The sequence below is a fragment of the Myotis brandtii genome, unplaced genomic scaffold (genome assembly GCF_000412655.1).
Source record: "Myotis brandtii unplaced genomic scaffold, ASM41265v1 scaffold744, whole genome shotgun sequence".
Lineage (NCBI taxonomy): Eukaryota > Metazoa > Chordata > Mammalia > Chiroptera > Vespertilionidae > Myotis > Myotis brandtii.
The window spans coordinates 315,626-330,004 of record NW_005370965.1 but is presented as its reverse complement, the minus strand read 5'-3'; the positions used below and the strand labels follow the sequence as shown (position 1 = coordinate 330,004).

General features: G+C 49.3%; 1 protein-coding gene across 1 annotated transcript in view; it reads left to right on the top strand.

The window, feature by feature from the left end:
* Window positions 1-14,379, top strand: part of INPP5D (inositol polyphosphate-5-phosphatase D) — a 101,138-nt gene that overhangs the window by 73,330 nt on the left and 13,429 nt on the right. The window contains exons 14-22 of the mRNA XM_005882944.2: window positions 124-220; window positions 643-781; window positions 2,470-2,578; window positions 2,756-2,844; window positions 5,914-5,995; window positions 6,559-6,648; window positions 8,932-9,045; window positions 10,358-10,440; window positions 13,213-13,300. Coding sequence (XP_005883006.1) covers window positions 124-220; window positions 643-781; window positions 2,470-2,578; window positions 2,756-2,844; window positions 5,914-5,995; window positions 6,559-6,648; window positions 8,932-9,045; window positions 10,358-10,440; window positions 13,213-13,300 — 891 coding nt within the window. The remainder of the gene's footprint in view (window positions 1-123; window positions 221-642; window positions 782-2,469; window positions 2,579-2,755; window positions 2,845-5,913; window positions 5,996-6,558; window positions 6,649-8,931; window positions 9,046-10,357; window positions 10,441-13,212; window positions 13,301-14,379) is intronic.

The window sequence follows — 14,379 nt, the reverse complement described above, 5'->3', positions numbered from 1 at the left end:
CTGTTTTGCTTCCTTCTCTTCCACTTTCCCACACCTGCTTCCGCCCCTCTTTCTTACCTTGATGTCCTGGTAAGCGGCAGGTTTGCCTGTTTGACATTCTGACTTCTTTCTCCCTCTCTTCAGGGAACAAGGGAGCCGTGGGGGTGTCATTCATGTTCAATGGAACCTCCTTGGGGTTTGTCAACAGCCACTTGACTTCTGGAAGCGAGAAGAAACTCAGGTAATAAATAGCATTTGTTCCCGAGAGCCTGTGTCAGGTTTTCTGCCCAGACAGACCTCACGCCTCTGATAATGGCTTTCCCTGTGGTCTCTTCAGAGGCAACTGCAGCTCAGTAGTGACCCCCCGTGTGGAGGAGGGCAGAGCAGACATTTCCTGTGTCATTAACCGAATAGACACCCAAATACCACTTCTTTCTAAAGGGGAGAACCTCACCTGGGGCACACTGACAGATGCCAGTGGGTCGTGAAGACAGCCATCTAGAACATTCCCATTGAGCACATGCTCCCGGGGCCCGGGCCGTGGTCTCCTGCAACAGGGCCAGAAATTCAAGTCTCGGTCCCCCCTCTCCACGCCCCTCTGATGTCCCACCAGGGTGGAGTAGGGAGCCCTGTGCTAAGATGGCTGTTTTGTCATTTAATCAGGCGAAACCAAAACTATACGAACATTCTCCGGTTTCTGGCTCTGGGAGACAAGAAACTGAGTCCCTTTAACATCACTCACCGCTTCACCCACCTCTTCTGGCTCGGGGACCTCAACTACCGTGTGGAGCTGCCCACCTGGGTAAGGAGCTCCTTACCCACTGGGGCTGGGGCTGCGCATCTGGGTGAGGAGCTGTCTGCCTGGGCCTGGGGCTGCCCACCTGGGCGGGGAGCTTTCCATTGGGTGAGGGGCTTCCACCTGGGTGACCAGTGTCTGACGGGCTGGCCTGCATGGGACAGAGGCTCCCTTGCATTGTCTCGGGGCAGAGGACCACGGAGACACACAGACTGAGCTGGGCCAAGGCAGCTACTCCACCTCTGGGACTCAAAGCTGTTCCCATGGCGGAGTGTCCGCCTTTCTTATGGGTTGCCTGTGCTCATGCCTAGTTCCCACATGCCTGTCCCTGCTGCTCCTCCTCACCACCACTCTGCTACTCTGTCCTCCTGTTGGTGGGCCGCACCCCTCAGCCTGCGAGTCCCAGGTCTCCAGGAGAGGCTAAAGTCTGATTCGATCAGCTCAGTTTTCTCCCCAAATCACAGGTCACTGTCCAGCCTAGGGAAGCCATTCTCTAAGTTATATGCCCACCCCTGGTCCAGTGAGCAGTGGTCAGAGGGCCACATGGCACAGATGCAACCTTGCACCCTCGGGGAGGGAAGCGGGTGGACAGGCATGGCCACTGGCTGCATCTAGAACCAGATGAGGTTGTTTCCATGTTCCTGGAAGGAAGATGGATCAGGAGCCAGACCTAGGAGCAGACCCAAGCCCATCTGCCCAGAGATCTTGGTTAACTGCCTGTTGTATCCGCGTCTAGCTGCCATCCTTTTAGGGGTGGCAGTGGTGGCCGAAAGTGACCTACTTTTACAGAGCAGAGAGAGCCCTGGGGCACAGACAGGCCAAGGAAAAGGCCTTGGGCCTGTTACCGATCACTGACAAAGCTGGAATTGAACCTGGACCTTCCCACTGTCCCACATCCCTCAGCCGCCTCTGCCTCCCACTGCCACAGTGGCTCTGCAGAGACTGGGCAGCTTGGGGTCCATCATGATTCCCTGACCACTCCCTCTCCCCTCTCAAGGTGCTTCCCATGGCCCCTTTCCTCCTACTGAGCAGGCAGGTGGGAGAGGGGTGGATATCACAGTCTAAGTGGCTGTCACAGCCATTCACTCGCCAGGAGAGGACCAAGTGCATTGGCCAGAGCAGAGGTAACAAGTCTTGGGAGAGAGGACTGCTGGTTTCCAAGGCCAACACATCCCCTGGATGTCACACCGACTCATCCAATACATGATGGTGGGACTCATTGGGATGCTTCAGAGAATCGAAGCTGTCCAAGGCCAACACATCCCCTGGATGTCACACCGACTCCCTGGGGTCCCAGCCCAGATCACAGAGGCCCAATGGGATTTCACATCCTTTCATGGCCTTACAACAGGCTGGCTCAGTTCCCAAAGAGAGAGCAATAGAGACATACCTACCTACCTAATGAAGTGTTAATAAGATGATATTAAGAGACAGTATGAAAAAATAAAATGCCCCTCAGCAAATTTGGAATAACCAGGAACTTATGTTATCAGGTTGATATTTCACTATTGCAGGATTTTCCCTGTAAAAATGGTTGAGCTAAGAAGCACCAACCCAGCAACCCCAGGTGGGGGCTAGGGTCTGGTGCAGCACCAGGGCTCTGGGGCCTGGTGCAGTGGGCAGCGGGCGATGGCGTGCCTCCTGAGCATGTTGGTGAAGAGGGGTGTCTCACAGTGGCCATGTCCTTGCTCCAGGAGGCAGAACCCATGATCCAGAAGATCAAGCAGCAGCAGTACGCAGACCTCCTGTGCCACGACCAGCTGCTCATGGAGAGGAAGGAGCAGAAGGTTTTCCTGCACTTCGGTAAGAACTGCCATCCTCCCCGGGACCCTCTCAGCCATCGTTCTGTCTCCCCTTCTCCCCAAATATCCTCACGGGGCGGGGAAGGGAAGGGGAGGATTATGCCTGGAGGAGAAGGAAACTAGGCCAGATGTGAAACGTGGAAATGAAAGCTGAAACCAGGGTTTTGTTTGGTTTCAGAGGAGGAAGAAATCACATTCGCGCCCACCTACCGTTTTGAAAGAATGACTCGGGACAAATATGCCTACACTAAGCAGAAAGCCACGGGGGTGAGTCCTCATAGACCCCTCCCCTGCCCTCCACCTCCACACTTTTTGTACATCTCACCGCTCTTGTGTCTGTTCCTATAAAGGTGAACAGACGGATGAATGTCCTTTTCCATTAGGCAACAAGAAAAAGAAGAAAATTGGAAATCTCATGTAGATTGTGTCACAGAGCAAAAACCTCTAAGGAGAGGCTGGGCAGCCAGATTTAGACACTGTGAGGAGTTAGACTCATAAATCCTACAGTATTTACCTTTTATCCAGGTACTTGAAGATTCTGAGAGGACTTAAAGTGTTATTTCTTTAACTGGGTTCTGAAGCTCACTTAGCAAATATATATGCTAATCTGCCAAGTGATTCATCATTAAACAAGCTTCTTGCTGTGGGACTTATCGGAGCCTTTGTGGACTTATGAACATTGTATTTCTCCATGAGGAAATTCAGGTGCCAAACTTGATTGGTTATGGAATACCAGTTAACATCATATGAGGCCACTTGTGTTCCAAATAACTGTGTTTGGGGAAAGCTACAATAAAGCATTTATTTATTTTTGTTTGACAGATATTTACTGATGACCTGTAATGGACTGGTACTCTGCTAGGTGATGGGAGACCAAAGAGGAGTGGGGTGTCTGTCCCCCAAGAGTTTAGAGTGAGAAAAACAAAACAAGATAAATATACTATATGACTGTGACAATGATGGATGCAGATCAGATTGCCATGTATTAAAAACCAGAAAATCAGAAGGCAGAGCTGGCTTAGAGGGATAAAATAGAGCTTATTTTTTAGACTTATTGTACAATATTTGTGGAAAATCTCAGAAAACATCCAGAAGGCAGTTAAAATACTAGATTGATGCTAAAGAGAGATGCCAGGGCTGGGTCATAGATTTGAGAGTTGTTGGCAGAGAAGACAAGGAGTGAGCAGAAATTAGTACGGAAGAGCTAGGGACAGATCTGAAGGCCATCTATCTTCAGAGATGAGAGAAAGAAGCAGACAACAAAGGAGATGGAAAAAGTATGCTTGGTAGGTGGTGGGAAGACCGACCGCACAGCTCAGCCTCACAGACTTAGTGGTAACCAGTATGAAATGTGAGTCGAGAATGTGTGCCATTCACATGACCCTGCCTGAAGAGCAGGACTTGTGGCTCAGAGTTTTCGGTAGACGTTAAAAGAACGGTGTGCGCAGAGTCTTAGAGATGAAATCCAGGCTGCAGGAGGACAGGGTAGCTCTTCACCAAGGCTGTGCAGATGAGTCACTGGTGGAGTTTTTCAGAAACGCAGTTGTCTGGGACTCATCCCCACAGGTTGTGATGCAGTAGATCTGGAGTGGGGCCCCACTTTCCATGTCTTTGTGAAGCTCCACCAGTAATTCGCTGGGTGGCCAATGCTGAGAACTGTAAGGTTAAAGAAATGACAGTTTGGCAGAATCTATGAAACTACATATGCATCTACCCCATGATTCAGTTGTTCCACTTTGGCTTATACACAAGAGAGATCAGTACATTTGTTCACTGAAAGACAAATACAAGAATGGTTATAACAGCTTTGTTTATAATGTCCGAAAACTGAAAACAACCCTACTTCCATTAACAGTAGAATGGAAAATTTGGTGTATACATACAATGCAATAAAACCACAGTAATTATGTGAAAGAATATCTAAATGCAACAACATGAGTGAAAGAAGCCAGACAAAAAGAGTACGTAATTGCCCCTTGAACAACACAGGGGTTAGGGCGCTGACCCCCATTCAATAGGAAATCCATATATAACTTTTAACTCCCCAAAAACCTAACTACTAATAGCCTACTATTGACCAGAATCCTTACCCATAACATAAACAGTCGATTAACATATATTTTGTATGTTATATGTGTTATATATTATATTCTTACAATAAAGTAAACTGGAGAAAAGAAAATGTTATCAAGAAAATTGAAAGGAAAAGAAAATAGATTTATAGTACTGTACGTATTTATTGAAAAAAATCCACGTATAAGGGACCTGCGCAGTCAATCTGTGTTCTTTGAGGGTTGACTGTATATTGGATGAGTCCATGTATAAGTTCAAGAGTAGGCAAAATTAATCAGTGGAGACATTATTCATAATAGTGTTCACCTCAAGGAGGTGATAGTATTGACAAGGAAGGGACAGGGAACCTTTTGTGATGACGGAAATTTTCTAAACCTTGATCTGGGTAGTGATAAAATGGATGTATGCTAATGTAAAAATTCCTCAAGCTATACATTTAAGATTAGTACACTTTACTGTATGTAAGTTGTACCTCAAGTTTTAAAAAAACACCCACAAATGGACAGTCCAAATGTAGAGGCAAAAAGAGAACATTCTTGAAAGAAAATTGGTAAAAATAAGAAAAGAAAAATATTGAAGGACGTGGCAAGGGTAGGTTCTTTTAGGATGAGTACCTTTACATTCTTAGGCAGAGGAGAAAGAGCTGGAACTTAAGGAGATAAGGATATTGATTAAAGAGGATTATTATCATTGCCAGGTTGCCTTGTTTACCATACCCAATAGTAGTCTTGCTCACCAGTATAGTCTTAAGAGTGCTTGTACACATTGTTTGGATGGGTGGGTGGGTGGGTGGATGGATGGATGGATTAATGAATAAGTAGATGGGTGGTAGGATGGATGAATAAGTAGATAGGTGGATGGATGTGTGAATGGGTGGATCAGGTGTGCTGGCCGGAGTATGTTATTAAAGGAAGTAGCTGGAGAAGATAAGCAGAGACTAGGTTGAAAATACTGGTAGAGAGGTTTATCTGAGTTAGAAAAAATAAGAAAATATAAAAATACATGAGATTCTGAAATAATGAGGAGGATAAGTAAGGGAGCACAGCCAGGTGAATCAATCTTTGTTCTAAAGCTGGAGTCCAGGGAGTCTGAAAGTGTGGGGCTTGGCAGTGGAATTGGGACTTGCAGCAAGCAAAAAGGGTTTAAAGCCACCTACGGGTAATTCCATAAAGAACCAACAGCAGATGAAGCCAAGGGTTATGAAGGCCACAAGTTCTTTTAAAGTTGCGGGCATTTTGCATAGCTTGTGACTTTGATTTGCAGATGAAATACAACTTGCCCTCCTGGTGTGACCGAGTCCTCTGGAAGTCGTACCCCCTGGTGCACGTGGTGTGTCAGTCCTATGGTGAGTGGCATGCTGGGATCTGTCCATCTGTAAAATGGGAGAGCTCCCTGCAGCCCTAGTCAGGTTGCTCACCTGAAGAAGTGGGTGTATCCTCAGTATTTCTAGAACTGTGTTCTCTCTCTTGCCCACTCCAAACTGCTCTACTGCCTTTCCCCTGGCTCCTTAAAAGAGTTGTCTACCCTCTGTGTCTACACTTCATCACCTCCACCCTCTCCTGATCCTGCCAGTCATTGTGGGATGGGGGGAGGTGTCATCTCTTTTACCAATGAGCTCAGTGACCTTAAACCCCCATCCCATTCTGGGCCATGAGCTTCTCACCAATACAACAGAGTGCTTAGACCATGAAAACGTAGCATAGGCACATTTTAGCTATGGAAGAGACAGTGTCACACACAGTTACTGAGACTTTTGAGTGTAGTTGTGGAAGGTCAGTGAAATGACAGGTGCAAAACTTCTGGAGGCTTCCATCAGTGTGAGTTGATTTCTGCTATGGGTTTGCCATCCTTGGTTTGACCAGAAGGGTTTCTCTTTCCCTGCTCAGAAATGCCTTCCCTCCCCTGCAGGCAGCACCAGTGACATCATGACAAGTGACCACAGCCCTGTTTTTGCCACATTTGAGGCAGGAGTCACCTCCCAGTTTGTCTCCAAAAATGGTAAGTGGTGGGCAGTGTCCATCCCTTCATATTCCACAAAGACAGAGGCCTTGGGCACTCATCTTCTGGTAGCAAGAGTCAATTGTCTGCGTTAGATGAAGGCCCCTTCTTCCAGCAAATCCACGGTCTGTTTATCTGGTTTCTTCATGTCCAAGCCACATCATGATTTCAGCCCAAAGCATTTTCTTGCTCTCTGTGGCAAATACATCAGCCTTTTAAGTCTTGGGTCTAACACAGTCTTTAAAATTGGGTAAATGAGTGTTTTCTAAGTTGTGGCATGTCTACCATCAAAGACAATCCTAGATGGGTCCTTGACACCATTTATTAGTAATGCATTTATCTTAATACATTTTAGGTTTATCTCTTCGGTGTAAGGCAAGCAACTCTGATTTTCCATTTAGTCTTGTGATCGATATTCTTAAATACATTTATGAAATTTTAAAAAGTGAGTCTAAAGAAAATTTAAGTCGATATTGGTGCAGCTTAATGGTAGGCAGAGATAATAAAAATGTGTAGATGGGATGCAATGACTGAATAAATAATACTTAGATTTACAGGTAAGTTTTCAAAAAACCAGCTTAGCCCTGGTCACCGGGCCAACCTCATCCTAACAGAGGCTGGTGTTCTCTCTGGCATGTCAAGCCCTGGGCCTAGGTGACTATGGAGCCATGTTATCATGTTCTCTGCCAACCCCCACTTCTGTGGGCAGCAGACAATCCAGACTCATTTATGAAGGCTGAGCAGGTGGCTCAACACAGGTTGGAAAAGCCTGTATCACTGTGTCCTTTGCACTGTGATGGGTGTAGATGAGGCTGCAGTAGTCTTCCTGGGACGCTTCTCCATGCTTTTGGGTCTAACATTCCTGGCCCCAGCGATGTGGCCTCCCCTCTCCATGCAACCATGACCCACCATCCTGTCTCCCTCCTAGCTCTGGCCACTGTGGCTTTCCAGAACCTTCCACCTTTCCCCACCTCCCACCCATCTCCCCTTTCTCTGAGTTCCTGCAGCATTGATGGGTGGCCTCTGCCATTGCACCCTCGATGAGGACCCTCATCGCATCCTCAGCGTCAGGCTTGCCCTCCACTGGGACTCAGCCACTATACATGCTCATAAGCCCCCATGACCTGCATTGAGTGTTGGTTGAACATCTACCTAAGCAGGGCCTGGCCTAGATGCTGTGGGCTTAAAAAAAGAAAGGAAAGCTAAGCAAAATAAGCCAGACAAAAACACAAGTACTGCATGGAATCACTTATGTGTGGAAACTTGTTTAGAAAGCAGATTTCATAGATCATGGAAACAGAACAGGATGGTGGTTGCTGGGGGGTGGGGGGTGAGGGAAATGGGGAGATGTAGGTCAAAGGGTACAAACTTCCAGTTATAAGATAAACAAGTTCTGGGGCCCTATTCAGCCTGGTGACTATAGGTAATAATACAGTATGACAGTATTGTATACTTGAAATTTACTGAGAGATCTTGAGTGTTCTCACCAGAACACTCACAAAACAGGTAACTGTATGTGGTGATGGAGGTGTTCATTATCTTGGTCTTGGCAATCATTTCACAATGTGTATGTGTATAAAATCATCATGTCGTACATTTTAAATATGCACAATTATGTTTGTCAGTAACTCCTCAATAAAGCTGAGGAAAAGAAAAATAAACAGAAAAGAAGGAAGGATGGGAAAGACAGAGGAAGGGAATGTCTGTCCTTGCTCTCAGGTGGCTCAGAATTTATATGGAAGGAGAGAACAGATGTTCAAAACCAGCCTAAGGATGTTTGCAAGCGCATCTTCTAAATGAATAGCTTTGAGAGCAAGTTCTCAGCATGAGTGAGTGGAAGAGCTCGGAGGTCACGGTGCCTGAGGAAGGAAGAGCAGGGATCCCTCACAACCTGAACTTAGAAACGAGATGGATTTGGGTATTCAGCCGCTGAGCCATCAGACAAGCTCCCTTTGTTGGAACAAATAGGGAGACTGAGGCAATGAGCTTCAGGGCATTGCCTGAGGCCACGCAGCTCCAGTAGCAAAGCTGAGAGCAGCTCTGATCCTGGAATTCTTGGCGGTTCTCACTCTGTCCCCACCAGTTTGTGATTCGTCACAGAGGCTGTTACCACCATGGGGATACTCAGTGTGGGTGGTGGGACTTCGGGGAAAACCTCTCTTCCCCCTGGACTCTCACCTTCCTGGACCCCAAGAAAGAACGTGTTGGGGGGCTGGGGCTGATTTGATATGCTCCATCTCCAGGCACACTGTGGAACCCAATCTCTGTTCTCACCTGTTCCAGGCCCCGGGACTGTCGACAGCCAAGGGCAGATCGAGTTTCTCAGATGCTTCGCCACCCTGAAGACCAAGTCCCAGACCAAATTCTACCTGGAGTTCCACTCAAGCTGTTTAGAGAGTAAGGGGTCGTTGGGCTTCCTTTGGTTGTGGCAGGCACGACTCTGAGTCATAATGATGCTTTGCCCCGTTTCTTCCCTCTGGGATGGACTCAAGGGGGATCCGAGAAGCAAGGCTGTAGATGGAGGATACAAGGGGACCCCTATTATGTAGCCTGTGTCTAGTGGCCCCAATATTTCTGAATGGATTTCAATTCCCATAATGGATCGTGGAAGAGATCTAGAGGTCACCTTGGCTTTACAAAGAAGGAAACTGAAGCAGACCACTGCTGCTCCAGGGACAGGGCAGTCACGGATACACTGATCCCTCAGCCTTGTAGGCAACTGGGCAGCTGGATTCTTCCTTTGCCCCTCAGGGCAAAGAATAGCCCACTTGAGGGTCCCCCAATCCAGGTTCTGACTCAACCAGAGGATCCTGAGTGAAGGTCCAGAGGTACTGGAGGCCAGCACCAGACCCTGAGCTGCCTATTCTCTGTCCTATACCACGGGCACTTTCCCAGGTGATCTGCAGCATCTGAGAGCAAGCTGGACATGACCGGCCTCCTCTCTGCCAGCAGTTAGCACAAAACACTCTTTCCAGGTGGCACTTCTAGGCATGTCATCTAAAGCTGTTCTGTGTGAGAAGACCCATGTGGAGTCTAGCTCTCCTCGCTGAGATGGTCCGGGTAGTGGTGGTGGTAGCAGGGGTAGAATCAACTCCATCAGAAGAGGTGACAGGATGATGGAAGCTTCCAGAAATCGGGAAGAAGACCTGAGCCCCCAGCTGCAGGCTGTCCCACCCCCGACTCACCTGGGCCCAGTCCTGGTGAAAGGCCCACCTTCTCCACAAACTCTCTAGGTCCCAGTTCACCCAGCAGGGCCAAAGCTCTTCCAAAAATTATGAGGATTTTCATGTGGGTGTTTTTAATAAACTATTGAGACATTTGCATGCATTTCTATGGAAACAGCATATTCGAAGAAGCTTAAATTAGCTTTTCAAAAGGCTGCTATCTTGAGTGGCGTGGGAGAGCTGTCATGTTTCCTAACCTCCTTGTCTGAGAAGCGATGATTTCTAGTTGCCTGGTTTGTTGCACAGAGGAGCCAAAACGGAGGGAAATCTGATTGTCCTAAAAATAACTAGAGCCTGTTGGCAAATGACCATTCCCTACACCACAACAGAATCCCCAACAAGCCCGACTCCTAAACGATGCTGTGGCCCCTACAGAGATAAGAGGCAGACAGTATCTGCATTGATCCAGTGGGCCGGCCCTGGGAGTCTGTTCTGTCTGGTTCTTATTTTGTCCTCTGAGAACCAGCCGTCTTGTCCTCCAACAGGTTTCGTCAAGAGTCAGGAAGGAGAAAATGAAGAAGGAAGCGAAGGGGAGTTGGTGGTGAAGTTTGGTGAGACCCTTCCAAAGGTAATTCAAGGAGAGCACATTCCTAGGAAGGATTTTGCAATTACCCAGCCAGCAGGGTATTTGCTGGGTATTGCTCTGGGGGATGACCAGAGGGAATGGGCATCTCCCAGGGGCCAAATGTGGAAGAGGCTCCACAGACCTACCCACCTCTGGGCTAGCTCCCTTTTAAGGTGGTTTGTGGCTCGCTTTCAGCGATGGTTAAACATGAGCCTGTGTCTAGTGGCCCCAATATTTCTGAATGGATTTCAATTCCCATAATGGATCGTGGAAGAGATCTAGAGGTCACCTTGGCTTTACAAAGAAGGAAAGTGAAGCAGATCCCAGAGAGGTTTGTTCACGGTCACATGATTTCAGCGACAGACCCCTGAGGCCCAAACTCCCCTGCAATACTCCTTCGCCTGGTCAGCCCCAGCTCGGAGGGTCAAGTGAAGGTGTAGAAAGGAGTCCATTGGCTCCTACACAAACACTGAATGCAGAGAGAACTTGCTACGACTATGACCCGTGTGAGCGGAGGGTTATAATTAAAAACATGTAGGGAAAACTTAGTGGGAACACATTCATGTTTATTGCAGAAAAAAATGGTTTTCTACCTGAAACCCAGGACTGTTTTTCTGATGCGAAATTTATGGTGGACACATCTGGATGTTCATGCTGGGTGCACAATGGAGAAGGACCTGCTTCTTTGTCCCATAACCAGGGAGGGGTACATCGAGGGAAGGTACAAGGCTGGGGAAATCTATCATGTGGGTGGGAGTCTCAGGCTTCCCCTGGAAGTTCCTCAGAGGTGTCACCCGAGATGAGGTTTGAAGGATGGCCTTTAACAGGTAAAGGGAGCCATCCTCTCCCAAGGCTCAGGTTTCAAGGGCTGGGCTGCCCACACTGGCATTAACTGTTGATTGGAACCAACTTTTGGGCCACACACACAAAGGCCATATCATCTCAGGAGCAGAGGCCAATGCCCGAATCACAGTCTCCTAATTCAGGTACCCTCTGATCGGGGTCCTCTATGAGGCGGGAGTGAACTGTCAGGGTCCTGGGCTGTTTTCAGGTACTGAGTCCTGGTGCTCTTGGCTCCACGGTGACATCCTGCCTTATCCACCCTCCCCACCCTCCTGCGTCTTCTCCCAGTTGCTCCCAGGCAGCACCCAAATGGCTTCGCCCGAATCACAGTCTCCTAATTCAGGTACCCTCTGATCGGGGTCCTCTATGAGGCGGGAGTGAACTGTCAGGGTCCTGGGCTGTTTTCAGGTACTGAGTCCTGGTGCTCTTGGCTCCACGGTGACATCCTGCCTTATCCACCCTCCCCACCCTCCTGCGTCTTCTCCCAGTTGCTCCCAGGCAGCACCCAAACGGCTTCTTTTCGCCTTTGTTTATCGGGAAGGATATCAGCATCCCAGTCCCTGCAGCACAATGCCCCTGCTTCTATTTTTTTTTTTAACCTAAAACATCCAAATGGCTTCTTTTCGCCTTTGTTTATCAGGAAGGATATCAGCATCCCAGTCCCTGCAGCACACTGTCCAATTCCGAGACCTGATGCTCCTCCTGTCTCTATCCCTTCCTCTCTACCCACCGCCACCTCCCCAGGGTCTCCATCCCTCCTTTCTTCTTGCTAAAGCATCCTGATTCCTGATGAATCTTTCTGGAATGCCCACCTCAGCCTGGCGTACCCTTCTTTATCCTGTCTATTCTCTGCTGTCGCATGGGATGAGCCCAAGCTCCTCGGCCTGTCTCCCAGTCCCTCCGCCATCTCCAGCCTCATCTGCTCCCCCAGCACCTTGGGGCCTCACTCCCTCCTGCTCCCTGAACCCTGCCACCCACCTCTCTCACCTCCTCTCTCTTCATCCTCTAAAACCCCTCAGGACACCTTGACACTCTCTCCTGCCCCCCTCCCCGCCCCCACCATGGTGAGTGTGTACCCACAGACATTCCTCAGACACCAGCCCCTTGCTCCCGCTGCTGCCTGAGGGGGCAGGGTCTTCCTGCATCTGCTGCACTGGCCCAGGGTCAAACTTCGAGCTGGCCATCATGACAAGTCAGTGAACGGAGTGGTTGGTGTGGCTCTGGAGCCCCAGAATGTCTCAGAACCCCACTGCGGCATTTGCTTTGGAACTTTCTGTCATCAACATGGCACCAGGCCTGCACCAGGGGTCTCTGTGTATCTGTGGGTGGAAAGGAAGGGGACAGCCTGGAGCAAGATATTCGGGGACTGGGGACCTGTGCCTGTCATCCTTCAACTAGCTACAGGACACTCCAGACCCACCCGGGGGCTCTGCGTGGGTGGACACAGAGGCCCCTTCTGCCCAGATGGGCACAGCCTTGTGGTGCCACCTTCCCTGCAGCCTTTGTCCTGGGAGGGGCTGAGGGAGAATTGCGCCCTGCTGAGGAGCCTGCAGTGGGAGTGGGTGCATTCAGACTTGGTTTCTGGTCCTATCCCATTTGCTCATCAGCCTGGCCCCACTCCCAGGATCCTGGGGACTGCAAAGGAGGGAAGGGAGACAGAAGGTGGGGCATTCTTGGGGTCAGGCCCTGTCCCTGGGGCCCGGAGTGTAGTGTGATGGAAGGGGACAGGAATGGAAGCTAATCCCTCCTGGCTGTGTAGGGGGTACCCATGGGCTCCTTCCTGCTCTCTGGGCATGAAAAGCAGAGATTCAAATTTGTTTAATGACAACATCTACAGGCCTGTTTTCTCCAGCATCCCCTCCTCTGGGCTGGCGACCCTCACCCGCCTGTCCCCAACTTGTCACCTCTAATCCCATGCCCTTCTCTTTGCAGCTGAAGCCCATTATCTCTGACCCCGAGTACCTGCTGGACCAGCACATCCTGATTAGCATTAAATCCTCCGACAGCGACGAATCCTATGGTAAGGATCCCACAGGTGCCATAGGTGCCACACCTGCTGTTGGCTGGTGGCCTCTGATGTAACGGGGCATCTCCATCACAGAAAGCCCACCTGCCTTTCCCCATCCTACTCTCCTGCTGATCCTTCCTCCATCTCAGGGCTGCAGGCGGACAATAACTCCTAAGTCATCCTTCTTGCCCCTTTGGGCTTTTGGGAGTAACAACTAGTAGCCACAGCCCCTCCCATTTACTGAGACTTTCCTGTGTCAGAGTCTATGCCCAGGGCTTTGCAGGAATTTTAAAATTTAATTCTGACAAGACCTTATGAAGCAGACACTATTCTCCCAATTAGTCGATGAGAAAACTGAGGCTCAGAGAGGTTAAGTGACTTGCCCACATCACACAGGTAGGAACTGGCTGAGCCCTTATTGGAACCCAGGTCTGCCCAGCATTGCTCAGTGCTCAGGCTGGTGGCCCCACCAACTGTCCTACTGGAGAGACTCTGTCTTCTGTAACGTCTTCAGCCTGTCCATGGCTCCCGCCCAATGTCAGGTTCGCCCTTACACTTGGTACATTCAGGGTGGCTACAGCATGGAGTGAGAGGGGTAATGGCCAGAGAGAGAAAGGCAGGAGCCAGATCAAGCAGCTCCCTACAAGCCAGGCTAGCGGCAAACACTTTATCCTGGGAGCAGTAGGAAGCCATCAGAGAGTCAAACAACTCAGTAATGTGATCAGCTTTCCATCTTACAAGTATGTGTTTGCAGTGATCAAGATGAGAAACGAGCCCTGGCCGATGTGACTCAGCAGTTAGAGTGTCAAACACTTTATCCTGGGAGCAGTAGGAAGCCATCAGAGAGTCAAACAACTCAGTAATGTGATCAGCTTTCCATCTTACAAGTATGTGTTTGCAGTGATCAAGATGAGAGACGAACCCTGGCCGATGTGACTCAGCGGTTAGAGTGTCGGCCCATGCACCGAAGGGTCATGGATTCGATTCCTGGTCAAGGGCACATACCTGGGTTGCAGGTTCGATCCCTGGCCCTAGTCAGGGAACGTGCAGGAGGCAACCAATTAATGTCTCTCTCACATCGATGTTTCTCT